The sequence below is a fragment of the Dendrobates tinctorius genome, unplaced genomic scaffold, assembly GCF_039654945.1.
Source record: "Dendrobates tinctorius isolate UK_male_01 unplaced genomic scaffold, ASM3965494v1 ptg000105l, whole genome shotgun sequence".
NCBI lineage: Eukaryota > Metazoa > Chordata > Amphibia > Anura > Dendrobatidae > Dendrobates > Dendrobates tinctorius.
Genome location: NW_027361773.1, coordinates 7,932,334 through 7,954,831, shown reverse-complemented (window position 1 = coordinate 7,954,831; position 22,498 = coordinate 7,932,334). Strand labels below are relative to the sequence as shown.

Here is a 22,498-nt window from a genome sequence, read left to right as displayed (position 1 = left end):
CAGCACTGTCAGCTGGTCCTCGCTATTTCCATTTGCTCTTGCAGCTTATGCTACCCCTCCGGGTTCCAGCACCGTCAGCTGGTTCTCGTCAGAGCCTTTGGCCTAGGTGCCTCCATCTCGGTATCCGAGTTCCGGCAACGTCTGCTGGTCCTTGGTAGTGCTTTGTAGCACAGGTACCTCCTGCTTAGTAACCGGGTTCCAGCACCGTCAGCTGGTCCTCGGTAGTGCCATTGGCTCTTTTTCCTTCTGCTGCCCCTCCGGGTGCCAGTACCGTCAGCTGGTTCAAGAGGACAAAGAACAGGAAGACAACCACCAAGATGCAGAACAACAAGAGAGAGAAGACAAAGAAGCATAAAAAAAACAAAGCAGAAGAACATTAAGCATAAGACTAATACTCTGAGCAAATGATATTATCTTATTTATAAGCAGAAGAAGACTAAGCAGTGTATGGGGGTGAGACCGTTCCTCCTCGTGGTGCCCCTGGAAAAGGCCTGCTGCTGCAGGCCAAACTGAACGCGGACAAATCCTGTTGTAAATCTTTTGTGACAGGCAGAACGGAAGGTGTAAACTTCTAACTTTTCTAGATAACAACTACAGGAATGCCTGACACAAACAAGAATATGATGAAGAAGAATAGGAAGAAGATGAAGAAGTTGAATATGTAGAATAATAATTGTTGAATAAGAAGAATATGAAGAATGTAAGAAAAGGAAGAAGAAGAAGAAGAATGTAAAAAAAGGAAGTAGAAGAATTTAAAAAAGGAAGAAGAAGAAGAATGTAAAAAAGGAATAAGAAGAAGAATGTAAAAAAAGGAAGAAGAAGAAGAATGTAAAAAAAGGAAGTAGAAGAATGTAAAAAAAGGAAGAAGAAGAAGAATGTAAAAAAAGGAATAAGAAGAAGAAGAAGAAGGTAAAAAAAGGAAGAAGAATAAGAAAGAAGAAGAAAGAAGAAAGAAGAAGAAGACATACATGTCTGGCAAAATATAAATGAGGCTAACATAGTCAATATCTTTGTAACTCCTAACATCTTTAAAAAAAAAGTTTAATTCCTGCTATTCCATTTGATTGGGCTAAACCTCTATGGCTTTAATGTCTCCTCCACCTCCCACAATACATTCTACATTATTCTTAGTTGTTTTTCTTCATGTAGAATTAACCTACAAGGAAAGAAAGGGTTTTTTTTAATTCCGATATTTTGGCCCCATTGACTTGCATTGGTTGCCGGTATCGGAATCGGCGATACCGATACTTTTTTTTAAGATCGGCCGATCCATTCCGATCCGATATTTTCAAGTATCGGCTGGTATCGCTCAACTCTACTCATCACTCAAATATTTAAAACTTTAAGAGTCTCAGAAAATGGTGCAAGAAGCAAAATTTGTTGTGTTTTTTTTTTTTACAAGTATCCAATTTTTTTTCACTAGCTACATAAAAAAAATGAAACGTTTGGCATCACTGTCGTACTGTCCTGGAGAATCGTATTTTCAGTTCACTTTTACTGTATAATGAATGCTGTAAATAAAAACCTAAATAAACAATTGCAAGAGCACTTTTTTTTGCTATTTTGTCATGATTGAAATTCTTTTCCTACTTTCTAGTACATTACACAATGAAGTAGCTAATATCACTCAAAAGTACAACTCGTCCTGCAATGACTCTTAAAGGTATAGAAGGAAAAAACAAAAGTGCAAAAATATAAAATCGACCAGTTGGGAAGGGGTTAAAGGGGTATTTTAATTAGACAATGACCTATAAGTTAATCGAATTTTTCTGTTTAAAGTGATCCCTAACTTTGAACCCTGCTGCAGGGAGGAAATTAATTTTATTCCTCCTGGCAGTGTTCAGCATCCGGTCATGCGGGCGGCATCAGTGCAGGTTCAGTTACCACACAGTGTATACAGGGCAGTTGCGGTAAACACACTGACTAACAGTCAGCTGTAATGCTGAGACTATACACAGAGCACTGACTGAAGCCGCGTTGGCGTCAGACTCATGTCTGAATAATGAACACTGACGGGAAAATAAAGTTAATTTTCTCCCAATAGCGGGGCTCTAAGTGGCAGTGTCAGGCAGGGTCAGAACTCTATTAACCTGCAGATTTATCCCATATCTGCATGTTAAGTGTTTTTTTCCCTTTATCACTTTTTTAGGAATTTTTTTTACTGCTATCTATTAGAAAATCCATGTAATTTTGCAATTTTCACTTTGACCAACGAGTCTCACAATAGACTACTGTAAAGCCCCCATCACACACAGCGATCTCACTAGCGAGATCGCTGCTGAGTCACAAGTTTTGTGACGCAACAGCGATCTCACCAGCGAGATCGCTGTGTGTGACAGGTATCCCCCCTGCTGGGTATCGTTGATCGTTCTGGAAAGCTCTGGACTTTTTTGGGTCGTTGGTCTCCCGCTGCCTAGCACGCATTGATGCCTGTGGCAGGCGGGAGAGCAACAACCAGCGAGCAGGAGCTGGTAACTAAGGTAAACAGCGGGTTTCCAAGCGCAGCGCGGTGCTTAGAAACCCTCTGTGTACCTTAGTTACCAGCGCGCTGGTGCAGGGAGCTGGTAACCAAGGTAAACAGAGGGTTTCTAAGTGCCGCGCGGCGCTTAGAAACCCGCTGTTTACCTTGGTTACCAGCTCCCTGCATCAGCGCGCTGGTAACTACGGTACACAGCAACGCGCCCACTCGTCGTCGCTGGTGCTGATCGCTGGTGAAGCTGCCTGTTTGGCAGCTCACCAGCGATCATGTAGCGACATACCAGCGATCCTGATAAGTTCATATCATTGTCGGGATCGCTGGTGAGTCGCTATGCGTGACAGGGCCCTAACACTTCTTGCTCTGTAAAGATCCACATAGTGATATGCACAATACTATAATCTTGGAATATTTCAAATCACCATTATCGATTATGTATATATACAAACATATACCTCCAGTTGCTAATAAAGTTGCCAAATATATACTAATAATACATTTCAGCCATTAACATCTACATCAAACTTTATTTTTGAAATGGTTTGTTAGCTGCAGGTGTTTGGGAGGGAAGAAAACACTGATAGCATAGCAATAGTAAAATATAGATAAATTCCCTTTTTTATTCTAGATACCTGAATATCTCCAACGCTGAGCTCTCTTCGTACATCATAGCGAACTACAAAATCACCCAGAATCCCATTTTGAATGATCTTGGCTTGCTGGAGCACATTGGGCTTAAATGTTATTTGTGCAAAGTTTTCAGTTTGGTTGATTATTGTGGAAGGAGGAGGGTTTGTTCCATCTGTTGGAGAAAGAAACTGCTGTGACCATTTACAGTTACAAAAATAAGAAACAAAATCCAACCACTAAAAAGCAAATATTTCGTCAGAGAGGTAAAATTCACGTCGGTGTAACACAACTTTACTGGTTTGTGCCATACTTCTCCATCCCCACATACTAAATTTATATTGCATAAATTGTCAGTCAAATAATTCTCAATATAGACAATGAGTAATATATTAATAGTAAGTATTGGAAACAAAATTTGATTGGGTGAATGGCAACTAGAGATGAAAGAATATTTCAATATTCGGTTTGGATCACGATTGCCGTATTTGCAATATTCGCCGAACATAGCCGAATGCCATTGGAGTCAAAGGGAGTACAGATGAGTGTATATGTTCGGAAACGATTGTCAAACATAAATTCAGCACAAATATGGCAAATTTGGATTCGATGTTCATTTTTCGGACGTATTCACTCATCTCTAATGGCAACATGTAACAACATCTAATATCCATCCACTTCCACAATTTAATTAGTTCCAAAATCATGGTCGTAGCTCATACACTTTGTATAGCACTGGTGGACATATCACTGGTCCAATCTGTGAGGCTACACCAGGGCTCAAGTGGAAAGGGGTCCCATTACCTCCTCCAAAACATATGGAAATGTGCATTGCGATGACCTAACTCTACTACAAAGGACCCATATATTGTTCTATCAGAGGACCCCTCTTCTGTCTGTGTCTACCAGTGTTATAAAGTATGTTACACCATGAAAATTGAGTTTCTATTATTTACAAGCCTAATTCAATGTCTGAAATGGATAACGTCAAACTAAGTTTGACCAATAGTTCTGAAAATCCAGTGATTGTAAACCCTTATTCGCAAGGAGCCATCACTCATTTACCTTCTAAGAACCATGGCTGGTGAATTGCTCTCTCTTTAGGCTTAGAAGACAAATACCAAGAATGCCAACATGTAATGTATTGGTTATAGAGTATTATATAAATTAAAATCACTTTATAAGTGATAGTGTATTAAATGTTTAGACTGCAGTAAAAACATGAGTCCATTTACACTGTGTTCCAAATTATTATGCAAATTGGATTTAAGTGTCATAAAGGTGTAATTTTTTGTTTATCAAATAAACTCATAGATGGTATTGTGTATCAGGGCTCTTTGGATCACTGAAATCAATCTCAAATGCCTGTGATAATTAGTTTACCAGGTGAGCTCAATTAAAGGAAAGCTACTTAAGAATGATGTTCCACATTATTAAGCAGGGCACAGGTTTCAAGGAATTTAGGAAATAAAAAGGATCTCTCTGCTGCTGAAAGGCATCAAATAGTGCAATGCCTTGGTCAAGAGATGAAAATATTAGATATTTCCCAAAAACTTAAACGTGATCATTGTACTGTTAAGAGATTTGTGGTTGATTCTGAGCACAGACATGTTTGTGCTGATAAAGGCAGAATGAGGAAGGTTTCTGCCAGGCAAGTTCATTGGATTAAGAGAGTGGCTGCTAAAAAGCCATTACAAACCAGCAAACAGATATTTAAAGCTGCTGGTGCCTCAGGAGTCCCTCGAACCTCAAGGTGTAGGATCCTTCAAAGGCTTGCTGTGGTGCATAAATCTACTATTCGGCCACCCCTAAATAGTGTTCACAAGCAGAAATGGTTGCAGTGGCCCCAGACATACATGAAGACTAATTTTCAAACAGTCTTGTTTACTGATGAGTGTGGAGCAACCCTGGATGGTCCAGATGGATGGAGTACTGGATGGTTGGTGGATGGCCACTATGTCCCAACAAGGCTGCGACGTCAGCAAGGAGGTGGAGTCATGTTTTGGGCCAGAATCATGGGGAAACAGCTGGTAGGGCCCTTTAAGGTTCCTGAAGGTGTGAAAATGACCTCTGCAAAGTATATAGAGTCAGCTGTCTTCCATGGTATAAAAAGCAGAAACGTGCCTTCAGGAGCAAAATCCTCTTCATGCATGACAATGCACCATCTCATGCTGCAAAGAATACCTCTGAGTCATTGACTGCTATGGGCATAAAAGGAGATAAACTCATGGTGTGGCCACCATCTTCCCGTGACCTCAACCCTATAGAGAACCTTTGGAGTATCATCAAGCAAAAGATCTATGAGGGTGGGAGACAGTTCACATCAAAACAGCAGCTCTGGGGGGCTATTCTGACTTCATGCAAAGAAATACAAGCAGAAACTCTCCCAAAAACTCACAAGTTCAATGGATGCAAGAATTGTGAAGGTGATATCAAAGAAGGGTTCCTATGTCAACATGTAACTTGGCCTGTTAAGCTATTTAACTCCAAAATATCCTTTTTGTTCAGTGAATGTGACCTCCTAATGCTGCAAATTCCACAAATGAGCATTTTCAGTTCTTTAAAACATATCAAATGCTTAGAAATTCTACTGTGCCTAAATATTTGGAACAGTGCAATTTGAGTTTTTATTCATTTTGGAGATTATACTGTTATTATTGGGAGGTTTCTTCAATAAAATTTGATGTATACTCTAAACAGTGATGACTTTTATTAGACTGACTGTCATTTGTACCGACTATTTAGGAAAATCAGAGAAAAATATCATTTGTATAATAATTTGGAACACAGTGTAGATGAACCAACTGGGGGCACAAAACCTCTGCCATCCAGTAAATATTTCCTGATTGGTGGTCAAGTAAAAACCTGCTTACGCAGGAAGAGGTTGCTAAACGATGCACATGACTGATCTGGAAAAGATCACTTAGTGCTCATAGGCTGCAATTGTTTTCAGCAACACTAGTCTTAATTACACAGGATGATTTTTGAATTCTGATTCAAAATCATTTCACCCGACGAATGACAGCTCTGCTCTTTTATCGGGTGATTGGCAACTTGTTTACACTGCAAGATTCTCCTTGTTCATAATAATCTTTAAGTGTAAATGCACCTTAATTTTCCTTCCACTTCTGGGAACAAGTAAAACAGGAAGATAAGATACCAAGAGTTACACTTCTGAATAAACCGCAAAATATTATTCCTCGGAATCGTATCTCTATTAGCAGACAACCTCATCATAATCCCACTCAGGATTATGGGAAGGTTAAACTCCATTTCCTAATGTATTATTTCTTGTTGCTCAGTGCTCTGGAATCAGATGTGGAAAATGACTTTTTATGTAATTTTAGCTGAAGATATTCATTTGCATTTATTTTTAGACGCTGTTAACCAGGGATAGCGTTTACCAATGACACCTTGACGTATCTGCATTTCCTGACTCCAGCTCCTTTCCGCTGTTTAGACTGATAAGGAAGCCAAACAAGTAGCCATTGTGCAAGGTTTACAGTACTATGTTATTTTATGTGTAACGTAACTTTCCCTCGATAAGTCCACAGGAAGCCTATTACTTTATTCCAATACTGAAATATCTGCAGCCACGACGGAATATCTATTACTGGCCCAGCATGAAAGTGGTGAGCTTGTTTGTTCCAGTGCACTGCAAAAGCACAATTCTATTATTGTTGTGGCATAATTCATTTTCCAATGTAGACATCTTTTATATGATGCCAAATGCAATAAAACAAACAAGATACAAGAAAAATAACCTCCCTTCACTCAGCTGTGAAGATGGATTTGATTATTTCATTTATAATGTATTTATTTGTGCTGACTTTGATGCCAGCTGCAAATACAAGGATGCGGAGACAAGAGAAGTCAGAATATAAGACCTTGGCAATGGTACAAACATCCGGAATTTTCATCTCAAAAACAAAAATGAATATAAGCGTAACCAGTCTATAGCTATTCATAATATTTCATCTAATATATAATTTCACATTCTGATTGTATGAAATGCTCTATTATTTTTTCTATTATGTGTTGTAAAGGTGGGCCAAAGGGTGAAATCATAATAAAGAAGTTCAGAAACTATCCTATTGTTTACTGCCAAGGTTAGTTTGTACCAGTGGCAATCAATCTGATCTTGCATATAGCTCTAAACTACTTCACTGAACTACTTAATATATATATATATTGATGATAAATTATCATAAATGAGATATAGTCATCAGAAACTCATCATTGACTAAAGTAGAATATTGTCATAGATTAGTCTTTAGAAATGATGTCTTCATGTCTTGACATACAGCATTCTTACTTTCTATGAACATCTTTTATAGCAGAATAGGAAAAATCTAAAAAATTCCCAATTCCTGCTACAAAACATGAAAGCCATTCCTTTTCTCATCAGACTAGCTATGTGCGGTTCTTCACTAAGGGAGTGTGTCACACCCCAAACACATTGCAGACTAACTACACCGCCAAATAGTGGACTTAGTCCCTATTATAATCAAACCTTTATTTTAATAATTGGTCAAACCGTTAGTCAGAAAAAGTTCATCTAAAAAGCAAATTACGGTGCTCATTGCACTCTCGATCCTCGATCTGCCTGCTTCGCCACCTCCCTTTGGGTATGTGCAAACGCTGCGGATTCTGCTGCGGATCCGCAGCGGATTTGGCCCTGCGGATCCGCAGCAGTTCCGCAGACAGTGTACAGTACTATGTAAGTCTATGGGGCTTACAATCCGCAGTGCACATGCTGCGGTTTCTTCACTGTGGAAAAGATGTGGTTTTAAATCCGCAGAAAGAATTAACATGTCAATTCTTTCTGCGGATTGACACCTATTCCATTGTCCAGGTGTCAAACCGCAGGGGAAAACCGCTGGCCAATCCACAGGTAAAACCACAGGTCAATTTACCTGCGGTTTTACCTGCGGATCCGCACGGAAAAATCCGCTGGTGAATCCGCAGCGTGTGCACATAGCCTTTGTGTTGATGGACAGCGTTGCCTTGTTTAGAGTGAGTGCCGTCTAAAGGGAAAATCTTCGCCATGTACTCACTGTTTCTATGCTCTGTGTACTTGTGTGCACTACTATGACACTAAAAAAGTGAGCACGTGCACAAGGTGTCCTTTTCAGACAGCGCTCATTCTGGACATTTTCTTACTGGCCATGGTAGGTCTTGTCTGGTTGGTTTTACATCTGTAGTTGTAATATGGAGGCACTCCATAGGGTATTGCCAGAGACCAGAGGTAAATGGTTGAAACTTATCAATATGCTCACCTGGTGGTTTTGTATATCCTAGACACAACATTTATGTAAATGTAGGGTGGTAAAGAGTCTGTCCCAAGGTTCCTTTAGATATCAAAAGAATCAAGGAGAAGATGGAAGAAAAGAGACTGATCCCTTTATAACTGCTCTTCTTTTACTATATGGTTACTATATGGTTATCTTGTATTGTTGAGCAAATCAATTTGTAGGTAATCCATGGCAGTCAGACTGGACCCCTGCAAACCGCCTTCTACCTGCCAACATCCCTTGCTCCTCTTTTCATTTGTGGTCCTGGCTCGATGTCATATATTCTTCATGCCACTGTAGGTACCAACAGGTTCTTAGGGTGCAGTGACGAGACACGAGACTGAGTATGATTTTGGAAAGCAACGTTTATGAACTGGAGCCGCTAGGGCTATGCTGAGCAACCAAAAAGGGTAACACTTATTTGTCCACACAGGGACTCAACAACAATAACAATGCTTTTCTTATCGAGACTACGACTAACCTGGCAGGGCCGGCTAATATAGGCCACGTACGGCCAACTATGAGTACTTATTTCCTAAGGTCAACTTATCCTTCCGGTCGTCCTTCGGTGTCACTGGCGGGTGTGCTTCGAGGTCTCTGTTGCGGCTGTTTTGACATCACTGATGTGTCTGCTTTGACGTCGCAACCGCTAGGCACAGCTACTGAAAGATGGCAGTGATCTTAGGCATCTCAGTATCCAAAAGAAGTTGGGGCACAACAAGCCCTGAAGGATCTGTGCTGTTGGGGAACAACAGGCCCAGTAGTAATCCTGAAGCTGGGGGCACAACAGGCCCTGAAGGATCTTGGCCGTCGGGGCACAACAGGCCCTGGGGTAACCCAAAAACTGGGGGCACAATAGGCCCTGAAGGACTTGGCTGTTGGGGCACAACAGGCCCTGGAGTAATCCAGAAGCTGGGGGCACAACAGGCCCTGAAGGATCTTGGCTGTCGGGGCACAACAGGCCCTGGAGTGATCCTTTGTAGAGATAACCCCCTGTCAACACGGCGGGGTTGGCCTTTCAGAAAGTCTTGTCAGGTTTCTCTCTCAAAGCGGGGCTGTGACGCAGTTTGCAATAGTGACAGTTGGCAGGCCTATGCTAAGGGTCCCTCTGTAGACGGGGAGTAGGCCTCAACTGCCGACTGTCGCGACATGGCGCCCGCTGTGGCCGGTGATGAAGGGGCCGCAACCACGGGCTGAGGCAGGGAGGCAGTATCCAAGTCGCCGCAGCAGGCTCGTGTGTCGTGACAGCGGCGGCTAGGGGTCGCGGTCCAGCCCCACCAGAGCGAGGGACAGCGGTAACAGCTGCGGCCGACCGTGGACAGAGAGTGGCCCAGGGTTGGGGTGAAGCACAAGCCTCTTGTCGGGCAGTTCGCTGCTTACCCTCCACAGACCACTGACGATCTCCTCGCTGATCAACGTCTGACAAGCCCGCTGTCTCTACCTTCCATGGTCTCTCTTCTCCTGTCAGCCTCTCTGCCAACTGAACTCTCAGCGCGCTCCCTGCTCCTTTTTCCCTAGCCCTCCCCCTGCTGCCCCATTACCTCTAGTCGTCCGCTTTGCTTCGTTGGCCCCCTGGTACCGTTTCTTCAGGAACCCAGAAGGCGATCCCCTTGGTTCCAGTCCAGACACTTTACGGGAGTCCTCCTCCCCACACTCCTCCACCATGTAAGCTCGCCAGTCCTCGGGCGAGGGTCTCAGTCTATTGGAATTGGTCTGTCGAGGTATCAATTTTTGCTGCCATATGAACTGATCTTGTTCGTATTGTTCGGGGGGTTTGCCGGCTGTTGACCGCTCGGATCATCTTAGTTCAACTGGGGAGCGGTCTTCTGGGGTGTTGGACGGTGGTGGGTTAATTAATCCGGGCGGGCCATTTGTGTCAGTTGGCTCATTATCGAGTGGAGGGCCTCCGGGTATTGGAGGAAAATCTTCGTCGTCGTCTGGGTCCCAAAACACGGGTGGCGGTTCAAAGGTCGGAGGGGCGGGTTCCGTTTGTTTTAGGTCGGTGGAAATGCATGGGCATAACATATTACGATGCACAATGAGGGTAGGTAGCGTTTCATCTTCCTCAGGCTGTATCTCGTACACAGGTCCTTCAGAGTTGATACGGCGTAGGACCCGATAAGGGCTCTCCTCCCAGCTTGGCTCCAGCTTGTTCTGGGGGTGTTGATCTAGTACAAGTACACAGTCCCCGCTTTGGAGGTGGGGTTATATTTTTCCCTGAATGTTCCAAGTCTCGGAGTTTGGTATGTACGATTCGATGAAGAGTTTGCAGCCGGTGACAATGAGTTCGGACCCAGGACGACACTCCAGTCTAGGGCTGAGGCTCTTCGGGGTCCAACTCTACCTCCGTGATCCCTTTACCCTCTCGTCTGAACAGTAGAGAGTAGGGGGTATAGCCGGTAACTCGGTGCACCCGGTTGTTATAGACCCATACTAATTCAGAAACATATTCGGGCCAACAGGCCATCTTTTCACTCTCCAGAGTACGTAACATTTGAATCAATGTCCGATTAAATCGTTCACAGGCCCCGTTTCCTTGTGGGTGGTATGGTGTGGTCCGGGATTTGTCAATCCAATCCCATAGAGATGGTGTAGTTCCTCCATAAATTTTCCCAAAAAACATGCTCCCTGATCAGAATGTATTCGTTGGGGGCAGCCGTATACTTGTATGTAGTTTCGGCAAATTGCGGAGGCAGCTGACTCCACGGTCTGTTCCTGAGTGGGGGTGACCACAGAGAACTTGGTGAAATGCTCCACCTTGACGAGGCAATGTTCGTATCCCTGAAATGCGGGACCAATGGTCAGGTAGTCTACTGAGAGAAGTTCAAGGGGTTCTGAGGCCACAATTGTCTGTATTGAGGCTAGCTGAGCGGGTGGTTTGGCTAACTCGCATAAGCGGCAGGTCCGGCAAATTTCGTCCACAACAGCTGGCAAGCGTGGGTGATAAACTTTCTGCTGCAACCACTGCAAGGTCTTTTTGGCTCCGAAGTGAGCCCATTTTTCGTGAGCTTCTCGAGCCAGTTCGTGGAGTTGTGCTCCAGGCGTAACCACCTGCCAAACCGTCATTAAGGTTGCCTGCAATGTTATTTTATGGTACAACAGTCCCTTTCGTATAACCAGCCTCTCCCATTGTCGCAACATCAGTGACAGGTCTTGAGTCAAAGTTTGTCGTTGGGAGTCAGCGGGTAATTGGCCAGCGGCAACCCACGCCCGGAGAAGTCCATCTTCTTCGTCTTCTTGTTGTTGTTGTACCCACTTATCCCGAGATTGTTCCAGTATGCCCCTTGGGGGTCTCTGGGGAAGATACTTTTTGCTCAGCAGTTGTGAACGGTATCTCCTCTCCCTCTAATTCTTCATCTCGATTCTTTCCTGGAGTTCTATGTCGGATTCTGGAGAGAGCGTCAGCATGGACATTCTCGGCCCCTCTTTTGTAGATGATTTTATAATTGAACTTCGCCATCCAGGCCACCCATCCTTGTTCTAGAGCCCCCAATTTGGCGTTTTCCAGATGAGCCAGTGGGTTGTTGTCAGTCCACACCACTACCTCGGAGCCCGCTAGGTACTCTGCGAACCTCTCCGTCATGGCCCACACCTCCGCGAGGAGCTCGAGCTTGAAGGAGCTGTAATTGTCAGGGTGGCGCTCGGAGTCATGGAGTGAGCGGCTTCCATATGCGATCACTCTCTCCCGGCTGTCTTGAACTTGTGACAACACAGCCCCCAGCCCGTGAAGACTCCTGTCAGTGTGCAAGATGAACGGTTGTGAGTAGTGTTGAGCATTCCGATACCGCAAGTATCGGGTATCGGCCGATATTCGCTGTATTGGAATTCCGATACTTAGTTCCGATACTTTTTTCATATCGAATACCGGAAATCGGAAGTTCCCATATTGCTAGGAGCCCGCTCGATTTGATTCAGCCAATGGGGATCCTCAGAAGTGTGGGCACATCCTGTTAGGCATGTAGGCATGTTAACTACTGGCATGGCTGTGATTGGCTGCTGAAATGATGTCATGATGCACTATAAAAACCGCAGCAGCCGCCATTTCGGGTTCACTCTGCTGTGAATTCAGTTAGGGACAGGCTGCTGTTGAAGACTGTGAGGGACAGTTAGAAATAGCGATCATCAAACATATCTATTGCTCTACCCAGGCTACATAATCCACCACTGTAGCATTTTTTTTAGCCCAGCAGCGCTGTTTTAATAGCTGTCTGCAAGGGCTGTGTGAGTGCAGACCCACGCTGTGTAGTGTGTCCTGCAGGCACGTCTGCTTGTAGGCCGCCCAGAGTGTGTCTCTGCCTCATACACATTTTTCTTTTATTGCTGCTTTTTTTTTCTCCTGTATAGTGTGCTTCCATACGTATCCATATACGTTGGTTGCAAACACTAAAGGAGTGGACAGCGGAGCCTTTCAGCAGCCTTTCAGTGCTATAGCCCATTTCTCTGCACTGTTTTTGGCTGTCTGATAGGTCTCTCTGTGTGTGAGTGCAGCTCACGTTGCAGTGTGTTCTACAGCCACCGCTGGTTGTAGTCCGCTCAGCGTGTGTCACTGCCTCATACATAGTCCTTTTTTTGCAGCTAATTTGTCCAGATTTTTGCTCCTATATTAGTGTGCTTCCATCCGCATCCATTGTCATTGGTTGGTTGCAAACACTATATAGGATTAGATAGAGGAGCCTTTTTGCTGGCTTGTGCCCTTCAGGGCCAGCCAGACTAGTATCACCCTATTTTTTGCAGCCTCGTCAATTGCATTGTAGGTTAGCTTCCTGCATTGTAATCGCTCCAAAAAGTTTGTGATACTATAGCTTTCAAACTTTGGTCACATCATTTTATTTCCCCCCCAAAAAAAAAAAGGAAATAAAGTTCACCAAACACTCCACTTTAGAGTTGTGTAGGCCACATTAGATCATATTAAAGTGTAGTACACACACTCTTAGCAAAATTAATGTTTCTTATACTGGTTAGCAGGTGTTCAGGAATAAGAACACTAAGCCCCCCCTTTTTTACTTTTCTGCCTATCTCTATCAGTCTACCAAGATGAAGAAGGCAGGGAGTAAGGCACGTGGTCGTGGCCGTGGAGTTTCAGCAGGGAGAGGACGGGGGGATTCAGCAGGGAGAGGACGTGGGGATTCGGTGTCTGCTGCGGCCACCAGTGACCCGGCATCCCCCACTTTTACCAGGCAACAGTCCTTCATGCGCAGCTTTGTAGGACTTCACCGTACCCCACTGCTGCGTGACGAACAAATTGAAGCCGTTGTCGGATGGATGGCAGCTAACGTATCCACTTCAATGACTTCCGCATCCTCCCAGGGCCAGAGCACTGAAGAGCAACCATCTGTCTCTTCACCACCTGCCAAATTGCCCAGGCCGTCTGAGAGCCCTGGACAGGAGCCATCTCAATCTTTACTTCTGTTCTCAGAATCTGTTGGCTTGGAAAGAGGTGGCCAGCCAAGCAGCATTCTAGAGCGTGAAGAAGAGGGAGTATGCAGTGATGCGCAACTGCTTTGTCCCTCTGAATCTGAAGAGGCGGGTGGGCCAGTGCCTATTGTCAGCACACCTCAGCACTCATCTGATGATGATGAGACTCAGTTGCCAATTTCTGGTGTGTACGATGCTGGCGAGACAACCCAGGACCAGCCGATGCTTGAAGAGGGGAGTGGAGATGATGAGGTCCTTGACCCATCATGGCATCAGCCACAGGAAGGTGGTGGGAGCAGCTCTGAGGAAGAGATTCCCCGAACGGCCAAAAGAAGAGGGAGAGGGCGGGGGCAGACTTGGTTGCCTGTAGCCTCCACTTTGGCACCCGTGAGGAGCAATCCTCTTCCAAAACACAAAACGGGCGCTCCCAGGACTTGCAGTGCGTGGTCTTTTTTTGACACAGTTGCAGATGACATTTGCTTTGTCAAATGCAAGCTGTGTCATCAGAAAGTTAAACGAGGGAAAAATGTGAGCAACCTCAATACCACAAATATGTGAAAACATGTGCGTACCAAGCACGAGGTGGAGTTACACAGACACACTGAAGATGTAGGCCAACCTTGAGCAGCACCTACCACCTCTTCAGCTCGTGTTGGGGCCTCTTCCTCCAGCTCACACACAGCTGGTTCGGCTTCCTCACTGGAACACCATGGAAGAACCTCTGCCACTGTTGTCCAGAGACCCAGTGAAATTCCACCCACTGAACCACGTTCTCAGTCATCATCACACTCCCAGGCCACTCACCAGCAATCGGTAGCACAGGCATGGGAGAAAAAGCGTCCATACTCGGCAAACCATCCCCGTGCACTGGCTCTGAATGCCGGCATTGCCAAACTACTGGCCCTTGAGATGCTGTCATTCAGGCTGGTGGAGACTGACACCTTCCGGAACTTGATGTCATTGGCAGTTCCACAATACAATGTGCCCAGCCGCTTTTATTTCAACAGGCAAGCCGTCCCTGCCCTGCAAAAGCATGTGGAGGGAAAAATTAAAAATGCGCTACTAAACGCCGTCAGTAGCAAGGTCCACCTGACCACCGATGCGTGGACCAGTAGCCATGGACAGGGACGATACCTTTCCCTCACTGCCCATTGGGTCAATGTTGTGGAGCCGGGTACAGATCTGGAGAGTGGCTCCGTACGTATTCTGCCAACTCCAAGGATTGCAGGAATGCAGTCTGTACATATTGAGTCCTCCTCCTACTGTAGTTCCTCAGAATCAGCACTGCATGAGCCTGTTAGGCCAGATATGAGCACAGGTGTGGCCAAACGTCAACAGGCCATCCTTAAATTAATTTCTTTGGGGAATCGGAGCCACACAGCACAGGAGCTCTGGAATGCCATCAAGCAGGAGAGCGATGTGTGGTTTGTGCCAGCGAATCTCCAGCCAGGTTTGGTAGTGAGTGACAATGGTCGAAATCTAGTGGCAGCTCTGGGCCTAGGCAACCTCACTCACATACCATGTCTGGCACACGTGCTCAATTTGGTCGTGCAGAGCTTTCTGAGGGACTATCCGGATCTTGATGCACTGCTGCACAAGGTTCGCCTAGAGTGTGCTCACTTGCGGTGTTCCAGCATGGCAAGATCGCGCATTGCATCTTGCAACGCCGATTCCGCCTGCCAGAACATCGCATCATATGTGACCTCCCCACCAGGTGGAATTCAACGTTACATATGTTGGAGCGGTTGTGTGAGCAGCAGGCAGCAGTAATGGAGTACCAGCTGCATCAGGTGCAAACAAGTCGCACTGTGCGCCGGACACACTTCACCACCACTGAGTGGGCCACTATGAGGGACATCTGCCAAGTTTTGCGTGCCTTCGATGACTCCACGCGGATGGCCAGTGCAGATGATGCACTAGTCAGCATGACTGTCCCCCTTATCTGTCTGCTTCAAAAAACCTTAGAAGCACTAAGTGAGGAGGTTTTTGAAGAGGTCGAGGATGAGGAGTCAGAAATGCCATCTGCTTCTGGCAAGTCTGCGCAACGTGCTTCCACACAAAGGCCCAGGCAGGGGACACTTAGTGAGGAGGATGACGAGGAGTCAATGGAGGAGGAGGAACACATCTCTCTAGAGGAGGGAGGTACACAAGGCTCTAGTAGTCAGTGTGTACAGCGAGGGTGGGGTGATGCTGAGCAGGCTGAGATGCTGCCTCAAGCTGGGGACAGCGTTTCCGGTCCAGTTGGCAGTCTGCAGCACATGGTTGATTTCATGCTGCAGTGCTTGTTAAATGACCGCCGCATCGCCAACATTCTCCACACGGCTGATTATTGGGTGTACACCCTCCTAGATCCTCGCTACCGGGACAACTTACAAAGCCTCATACCACAGTTGAACCGGGAGCGTAAAATGCGGGAGTACCAAGAAACACTTGTGCAGGCCATCATGTTCTCCATTCCCCCCGCAAGTGTTGCTGGTAGTGCTTTTCAAAGCAGCCATGTCGGTAGAGGCAGTGGAGGAAGCTCTGCACATAGAGGTAGCAGAGGCAGTGCCGCAGGACAAGGCAAGGCCAGTATGGCCCAAATGTGGAAAAGTTTTGTGGGACCGCCACAAACGGCTACACCATCACAGACAGCTCCAGTCAGCAGGAGGCAACGTTTCCGTCAGATGGTGACAGACTACTTGTCTTGCTCTGTTAGTGTACTCCCAGACGGCTCTTCCCCATTCAAGTTTTGGGTCTCTAAGCTGGATACATGGCCAGAGCTTAGCCAGTATGCATTGGAGGTGCTGGCTTGCCCTGCTGCCAGTGTATTATCGGAATATGTCTTTAGTGCTGCAGGTGGTGTGGTAACAGACCGTCGCACGCGACTATCAGCCGATAATGTTGACCGGCTTACTTTTGTGAAAATGAACAAGGCCTGGATCTCACCTTAATTTGCCAGTCCTCTTCCAGAATAAATAATTGCCTGGCAACAGGATCCAGGTCTCCTGTTGTGTTCATGTTTCTATGACCTGAACTTTATTTCCTGGGCTACAGCAATGCCCGTTGTTGCTCAGAAGTGCTGTCCACACAGACAAAACACTCGCTCATGTGTAAGTGGGGTTTGGTAACGTCAGCTGATCCCCTGCTGTGCGTATGGCAAAGTGTCCTGCTCCCTCCAAACTCAAAGTACCTCAGATTTACACCTGGCTCCAAGTAGGCCTCGGCCTACTACCTGATTTTCCCTGGGCTCCGACACCGCCAGTTGGTGCTCAGAAGTGCTGTACGCACAGACAAAACACTCGCTCATGTGTAAGTGGGGTTCCGTAACGTCAGCTGATCCCCTGCTGTGTGTACGGCAAACTCTCCTGCTGCCTACATCTTCTGACTACCTCTGATTTAATATGTTCTCTGATTTGCCCTCTGTCTCCACTCTGTTTTGAGTATTTCCTCCGGCCTACAACACCGCCTGTTTCTGCTCTCAAGTGCCGTCTGCACAATCAACACTTGTTCCTGTGTTACCTGGGTCCTGTAACATCTGCTCATCTCCAGAGGTGAGTCCGGCAATGTCTCCTGCTTTGTCTACATTCCCACTACTTGTAGTGGAAAAGTGGACAGAGCAGGAAACATTGCCTGACTCACCTCTAGGGAGAAGCTGCTGTTACAGAACCCTAGTAACACAGGAACAAGTGTGGGTTGTGCAGACGGCATTTCAGAGCAGCAACTGGCATGGTTGGAAGCCAGAGGAAATACTCGAAACAGAGTGAAGACAGAGGCCTAACTGGACTACGTTGACAGTTAGTGGTAGTCTAGAAACAATCTAAAACTGCCACCAAGTAGGCCTCAGCCTACTACCGGATTTTCCCTGGGCTCCGACACCGCCAGTTGGTGCTCAGAAGTGCTGTACGCACAGACAAAACACTCGCTCATGTGTAAGTGGGGTTCGGTAACGTCAGCTGATCCCCTGCTGTGTGTATGGCAAACTCTCCTGCTGCCTCCCAATTCAAACAACGTCTTATCTTAAACTGCCTCCAAGTAGGCCTCAGCCTACAAAATGACTATCCCTGGGCTCCAACATCGTCAGTTGTTGCTCGGAAGTGCTGTCCACACAGAAAAAAAACACTCGTTCATGTGAAAGTGGGGGTCAGTAACGTCAGCTGATCCCCTGCTGTGTGGAGGGCAAACTGCTGCTGCCTCCAAATTGTAACTACTTCTGATTTAAACATTCTCTGATTTGGCCTCTGTCTCCACTCTGTCTCTAGTATTTCCCCTGACCTCCAACACCGCCAGTTCCTGCTCACAGTTGCCGTCCACTCATTCCACACTTGCTCCTGTGTTCCTGGTGTTCTGTTACGTGAGCTGATCCTCCAATGTGTGTCCGGCACTGCATGTGGTGGGAATGTGGACAGAGCAGGAGACATTGGCAGACACACATCAGGGGATCTGCTGACATTACAGGCAGACGGCTACTGTACGCATAAACTGGCGGTGTTGGTGGTCACGTGAAATCCTGGAAACAGAGTGGAGACAGATGCCTAACTGGAGCACGATGACAGTCTGTTGTAGCCTACAAACAAACTAAAATTGCCACCAAGTAGGCCTCGGCCTACACCATGATTGTCCCTGGGCTCCAACAACGCCAGTTGGTGCTCGGAAGTGCTGTCCACACAGAAAAAAACACTTGTTCATGTGAAAGTGAGGTTCGGTAACGTCAGCTGATCCCCTGCTGTGTGGAGGGCAAAGTGTCCTGCTCCCTCCAAAGTCAAAATACCTCCGATTTACACCTGGCTCCTAGTAGGCCTCAGCCTACACCATGATTGCCCCTGGGCTCCAACAACGCCAGTTGGTGCTCGAAAGTGCTGTCCACACAGAAAAAAAAAAAAAACTCGTTCATGTGAAAGTGGGGGTAAGTAACGTCAGCTGATCCCCTGCTGTGTGGAGGACAAACTGCTGCTGCCTCCAAATTGTAACTACTTCAGATTTAAACATTCTCTGATTTGGCCTCTGTCTCTAGTATTTCCCCTGACCTCCAACACCGCCAGTTCCTGCTCACAGTTGCCGTCCACGCATTCCACACTTGTTCCTGTGTTCTGTAACGTGAGCTGATCCCCCAATGTGTGTCTGGCACTGTCTCCTGCGCTGTCCACCTTCCCACTGCAAGTGGTGGGAAAGTGGACAGAGCAGGAGACATTGGCAGACACACATCAGGGGATCTGCTGACATTACAGAACCCCAGTAACACAGGAACACGTGTGGATTGGGCAGACGGCTACTGTACGCATAAACTGGCGGTGTTGGTGGTCACGTGAAATCCTGGAAACAGAGTGGAGACAGATGCCTAATTGGAGCACGTTGACAGTCAGTTGTAGCCTACAAACAATCTAAAACTGCCACCAAGTAGGCCTCGGCCTACACCATGATTGTCCCTGGGCTCCAACAACGCCAGTTGGTGCTCGGAAGTGCTGTCCACACAGAAAAAAACACTTGTTCATGTGAAAGTGGGGTTCGGTAACGTCAGCTGATCCCCTGCTGTGTGGAGGGCAAAGTGTCCTGCTCCCTCCAAAGTCAAAATACCTCCGATTTACACCTGGCTCCTAGTAGGCCTCGGCCTACACCATGATTGTCCCTGGGCTCCAACAACGCTAGTTGGTGCTCGGAAGTGCTGTCCGCACAGAAAAAAAACACTCGTTCTTGTGAAATTGGGGGTCGGTAACATCAGCTGATCCCCTGCTGTGTGGAGGGCAAAGTGTCCTGCTCCCTCCAAAGTCAAAATACCTGGGATTTACACCTGGCTACTAGTAGGCCTCGGCCTACACCATGATTGTCCCTGGGCTCCAACAACGCCAGTTGGTGCTCAGAAGTGCTGTCCGCACAGAAAAAAAACACTCGTTCATGTGAAAGTGGGGGTCGGTAACGTCAGCTGATCCCCTGCTGTGTGGAGGGCAAAGTGTCCTGCTCCCTCCGAAGTCAAAATACCTCCGATTTACACCTGGCTCCTAGTAGGCCTCGGCCTACACCATGATTGTCCCTGGGCTCCAACAACGCCAGTTGGTGCTCGGAAGTGCTGTCCGCACAGAAAAAAAAACACTCGTTCATGTGAAAGTGGGGTTCGGTAACGTCAGCTGATCCCCTGCTGTGTGGAGGGCAAACTGCTGCTGCCTCCAAATTGTAACTACTTCAGATTTAAACATTCTCTGATTTCGCCTCTGTCTCCACTCTGTCTCTAGTATTTCCCCTGACCTCCAACACCGCCAGTTCCTGCTCACAGTTGCCGTCCACGCATTCCACACTTGTTCCTGTGTTCCTGGTGTTCTGTAACGTGAGCTGATCCCCCAATGTGTGTCCGGCACTGTCTCCTGCGCTGTCCACCTTCCCACTGCAAGTGGTGGGAATGTGGACAGAGCAGGAGACATTGGCAGACACACATCAGGGGATCTGCTGACATTACAGAACCCCAGTAACACAGGAACACGTGTGGATTGGGCAGACGGCTACTGTACGCATAAACTGGCGGTGTTGGTGGTCACGTGAAATCCTGGAAACAGAGTGGAGACAGATGCCTAATTGGAGCACGTTGACAGTCTGTTGTAGCCTACAAACAATCTAAAACTACCACCAAGTAGGCCTCGACCTACACGATGATTGTCCCTGGGCTCCAACAACGCCAGTTGGTGCTCGGCAGTGTCTTTGGCACGGGTACTCTCTGTTGCCCAGCCTGGTTCCAGCACGCCAGCTGTTTCCAGGTAGTGTCAAGGTCACTATGCCAACAATCCGTTGTCCTGTCGTCTTGCGGCCGGGTTAGCCAACTCTACGGTGCCTGCAGTTTAGGTGACTCCTATGTGGGCTGCGGGAACTGGCACTGAAGGCTGGATCCGTAGTGCCAATCGGACATGGACCCCCTGTAGGACTGTGGGTTTCGGTAACTGCGGCCGGCTTGCGACCTGGCTACTTTGCTTTGGATGGGTACCTTCTGCTACCCACCTGGGTTCCAGCACTGACAGCTGGTTCTCGCCAGAGCCTTTGGCCTAGGTGCCTCCATCTCGGTATCCGAAGGTCCAGCACCGTCAGCTGGTCCTTGGTAGTGCTTTCTAGCACAGGTACCTCCTGCCTAGTAACCGTGGTCCAGCACCGTCAGCTGGTCCTCGGTAGTGCCATTGGCTCTTGTAGCTTTTGCTACCCATCTGGGTTTCAGCACCGTCAGCTGGTTCTCGGCAGTGTCTTTGGCACGGGTACTCCCTGTTGCCCAGCCTGGTTCCAGCATGCCAGCTGTTTCCAGGTAGTGTCAAGGTCACTATGCCAACAATCCGTTGTCCTGTCGTCTTGCGGCCGGGTTAGCCGACTCTACGGTGCCTGCAGTTTAGGTGACTCCTATGTGGGCTGCGGGAACTGGCACTGAAGGCAGGATCCGTAGTGCCAATCGGACATGGACCCCCTGTAGGACTGTGGGTTTCGGTAACTGCGGCCAGCTTGCGGCCTGGCTACTTTGCTTTGGATGGGTACCTTCTGCTACCCACCCGGGTTCCAGCACTGTCAGCTTGTTCTCGCCAGAGCCTTTGGCCTAGGTGCCTCCATCTCGGTATCCGAGGTCCAGCACCGTCAGCTGGTCCTTGGTAGTGATTTTTAGCACAGGTACCTTCTGCTTAGTAACCGTGGTCCAGCACCGTCAGTTGGTCCTCGGTAGTGCCATTGGCTATTGTTCCTTCTGCTGCCACTAGGGGTTCCAGTACTGTCAGCTGGTTCTCGCCAGTTTCTCAGCCTTCTTGTACCTTCTGCTACATTTCCAAGATCAAGCTTTTTGAAATTGTCTTTGGTAATCCTTATTGATCTCCATGACGATGACCCTGATGACGACGACCCTGAAGACCACACCAAAGAAGACCAGAAATATGACCCTAAATAATATGACCAAGAGGACAAAGAACATGAAGACAACCACCAAGATACAGAACAAAAGACAGAAGAACAAGAAGCAGAAGAAGCAAAAGCAGAAGAACAGAAAGCAGAAGAACATTAAGCATAAGACTAAAAATCAGCATAGAAGAAATCAAAATTATAAGCAGAAGACGACTAAGCAGTAAATGGGGGCGAGTCCGTTCCTCCTCGTGGTGCCCCTGGAAAATGCCTGCTGCTGCAGGCCAAACTGAACGCGGACAAATCCTGTTGTAAATCTTTTGTGACAGGCAGAACGTAAGGTATAATCTTATAACTTTTATAGATATGTACTACAGGAATGCCTGTCACCATAAGAAAATGAAGAAAAAGAAGACTAGGAAGAAGATGAAGAAATAGCATATGAAAATTAATAATAGCTGAATAAGAAGAATATGAAGAATGGAAAAAAAAAATTAATGGGAAGAAGGTGAAGAAGAAGATGAATAAGGTGAAGAAAAAGTTGATGAAAAAAATGCTACTGCTGTGGATTATGAAGGAGAAAGTGTGGGAGAAGTACAAAAGAAGGTGAAGAGCATGGAAGTTGTGAAACATACATATCTGACAAAATATAAAAAAGTTAACATAGTCAATATCTTTTTAACTCCGAACGTCTTGAAAAAAAAATTGGAATTAATGCTATGCCATGTGATTTGAATAAACCACTATGCCTTTAATGTCTCCTCCACCTCCCACAATACATTCTACATGATTCTTATTTGTTTTCAATTATGTAGAATTAGCCAACAAGGAAATAAAGGGCTTTTTTTAATTCCGA

At 46.6% G+C, this 22,498-nt stretch overlaps 1 protein-coding gene across 1 annotated transcript in view; it reads right to left on the bottom strand.

Annotated features, from left to right (window-relative positions):
- The window catches only part of ITIH5 (inter-alpha-trypsin inhibitor heavy chain 5), a 190,898-nt gene that overhangs the window by 130,263 nt on the left and 38,137 nt on the right, over positions 1 to 22,498 (bottom strand). The window contains exon 6 of the mRNA XM_073589035.1: positions 3,109 to 3,278. Coding sequence (XP_073445136.1) covers positions 3,109 to 3,278 — 170 coding nt within the window. The remainder of the gene's footprint in view (positions 1 to 3,108; positions 3,279 to 22,498) is intronic.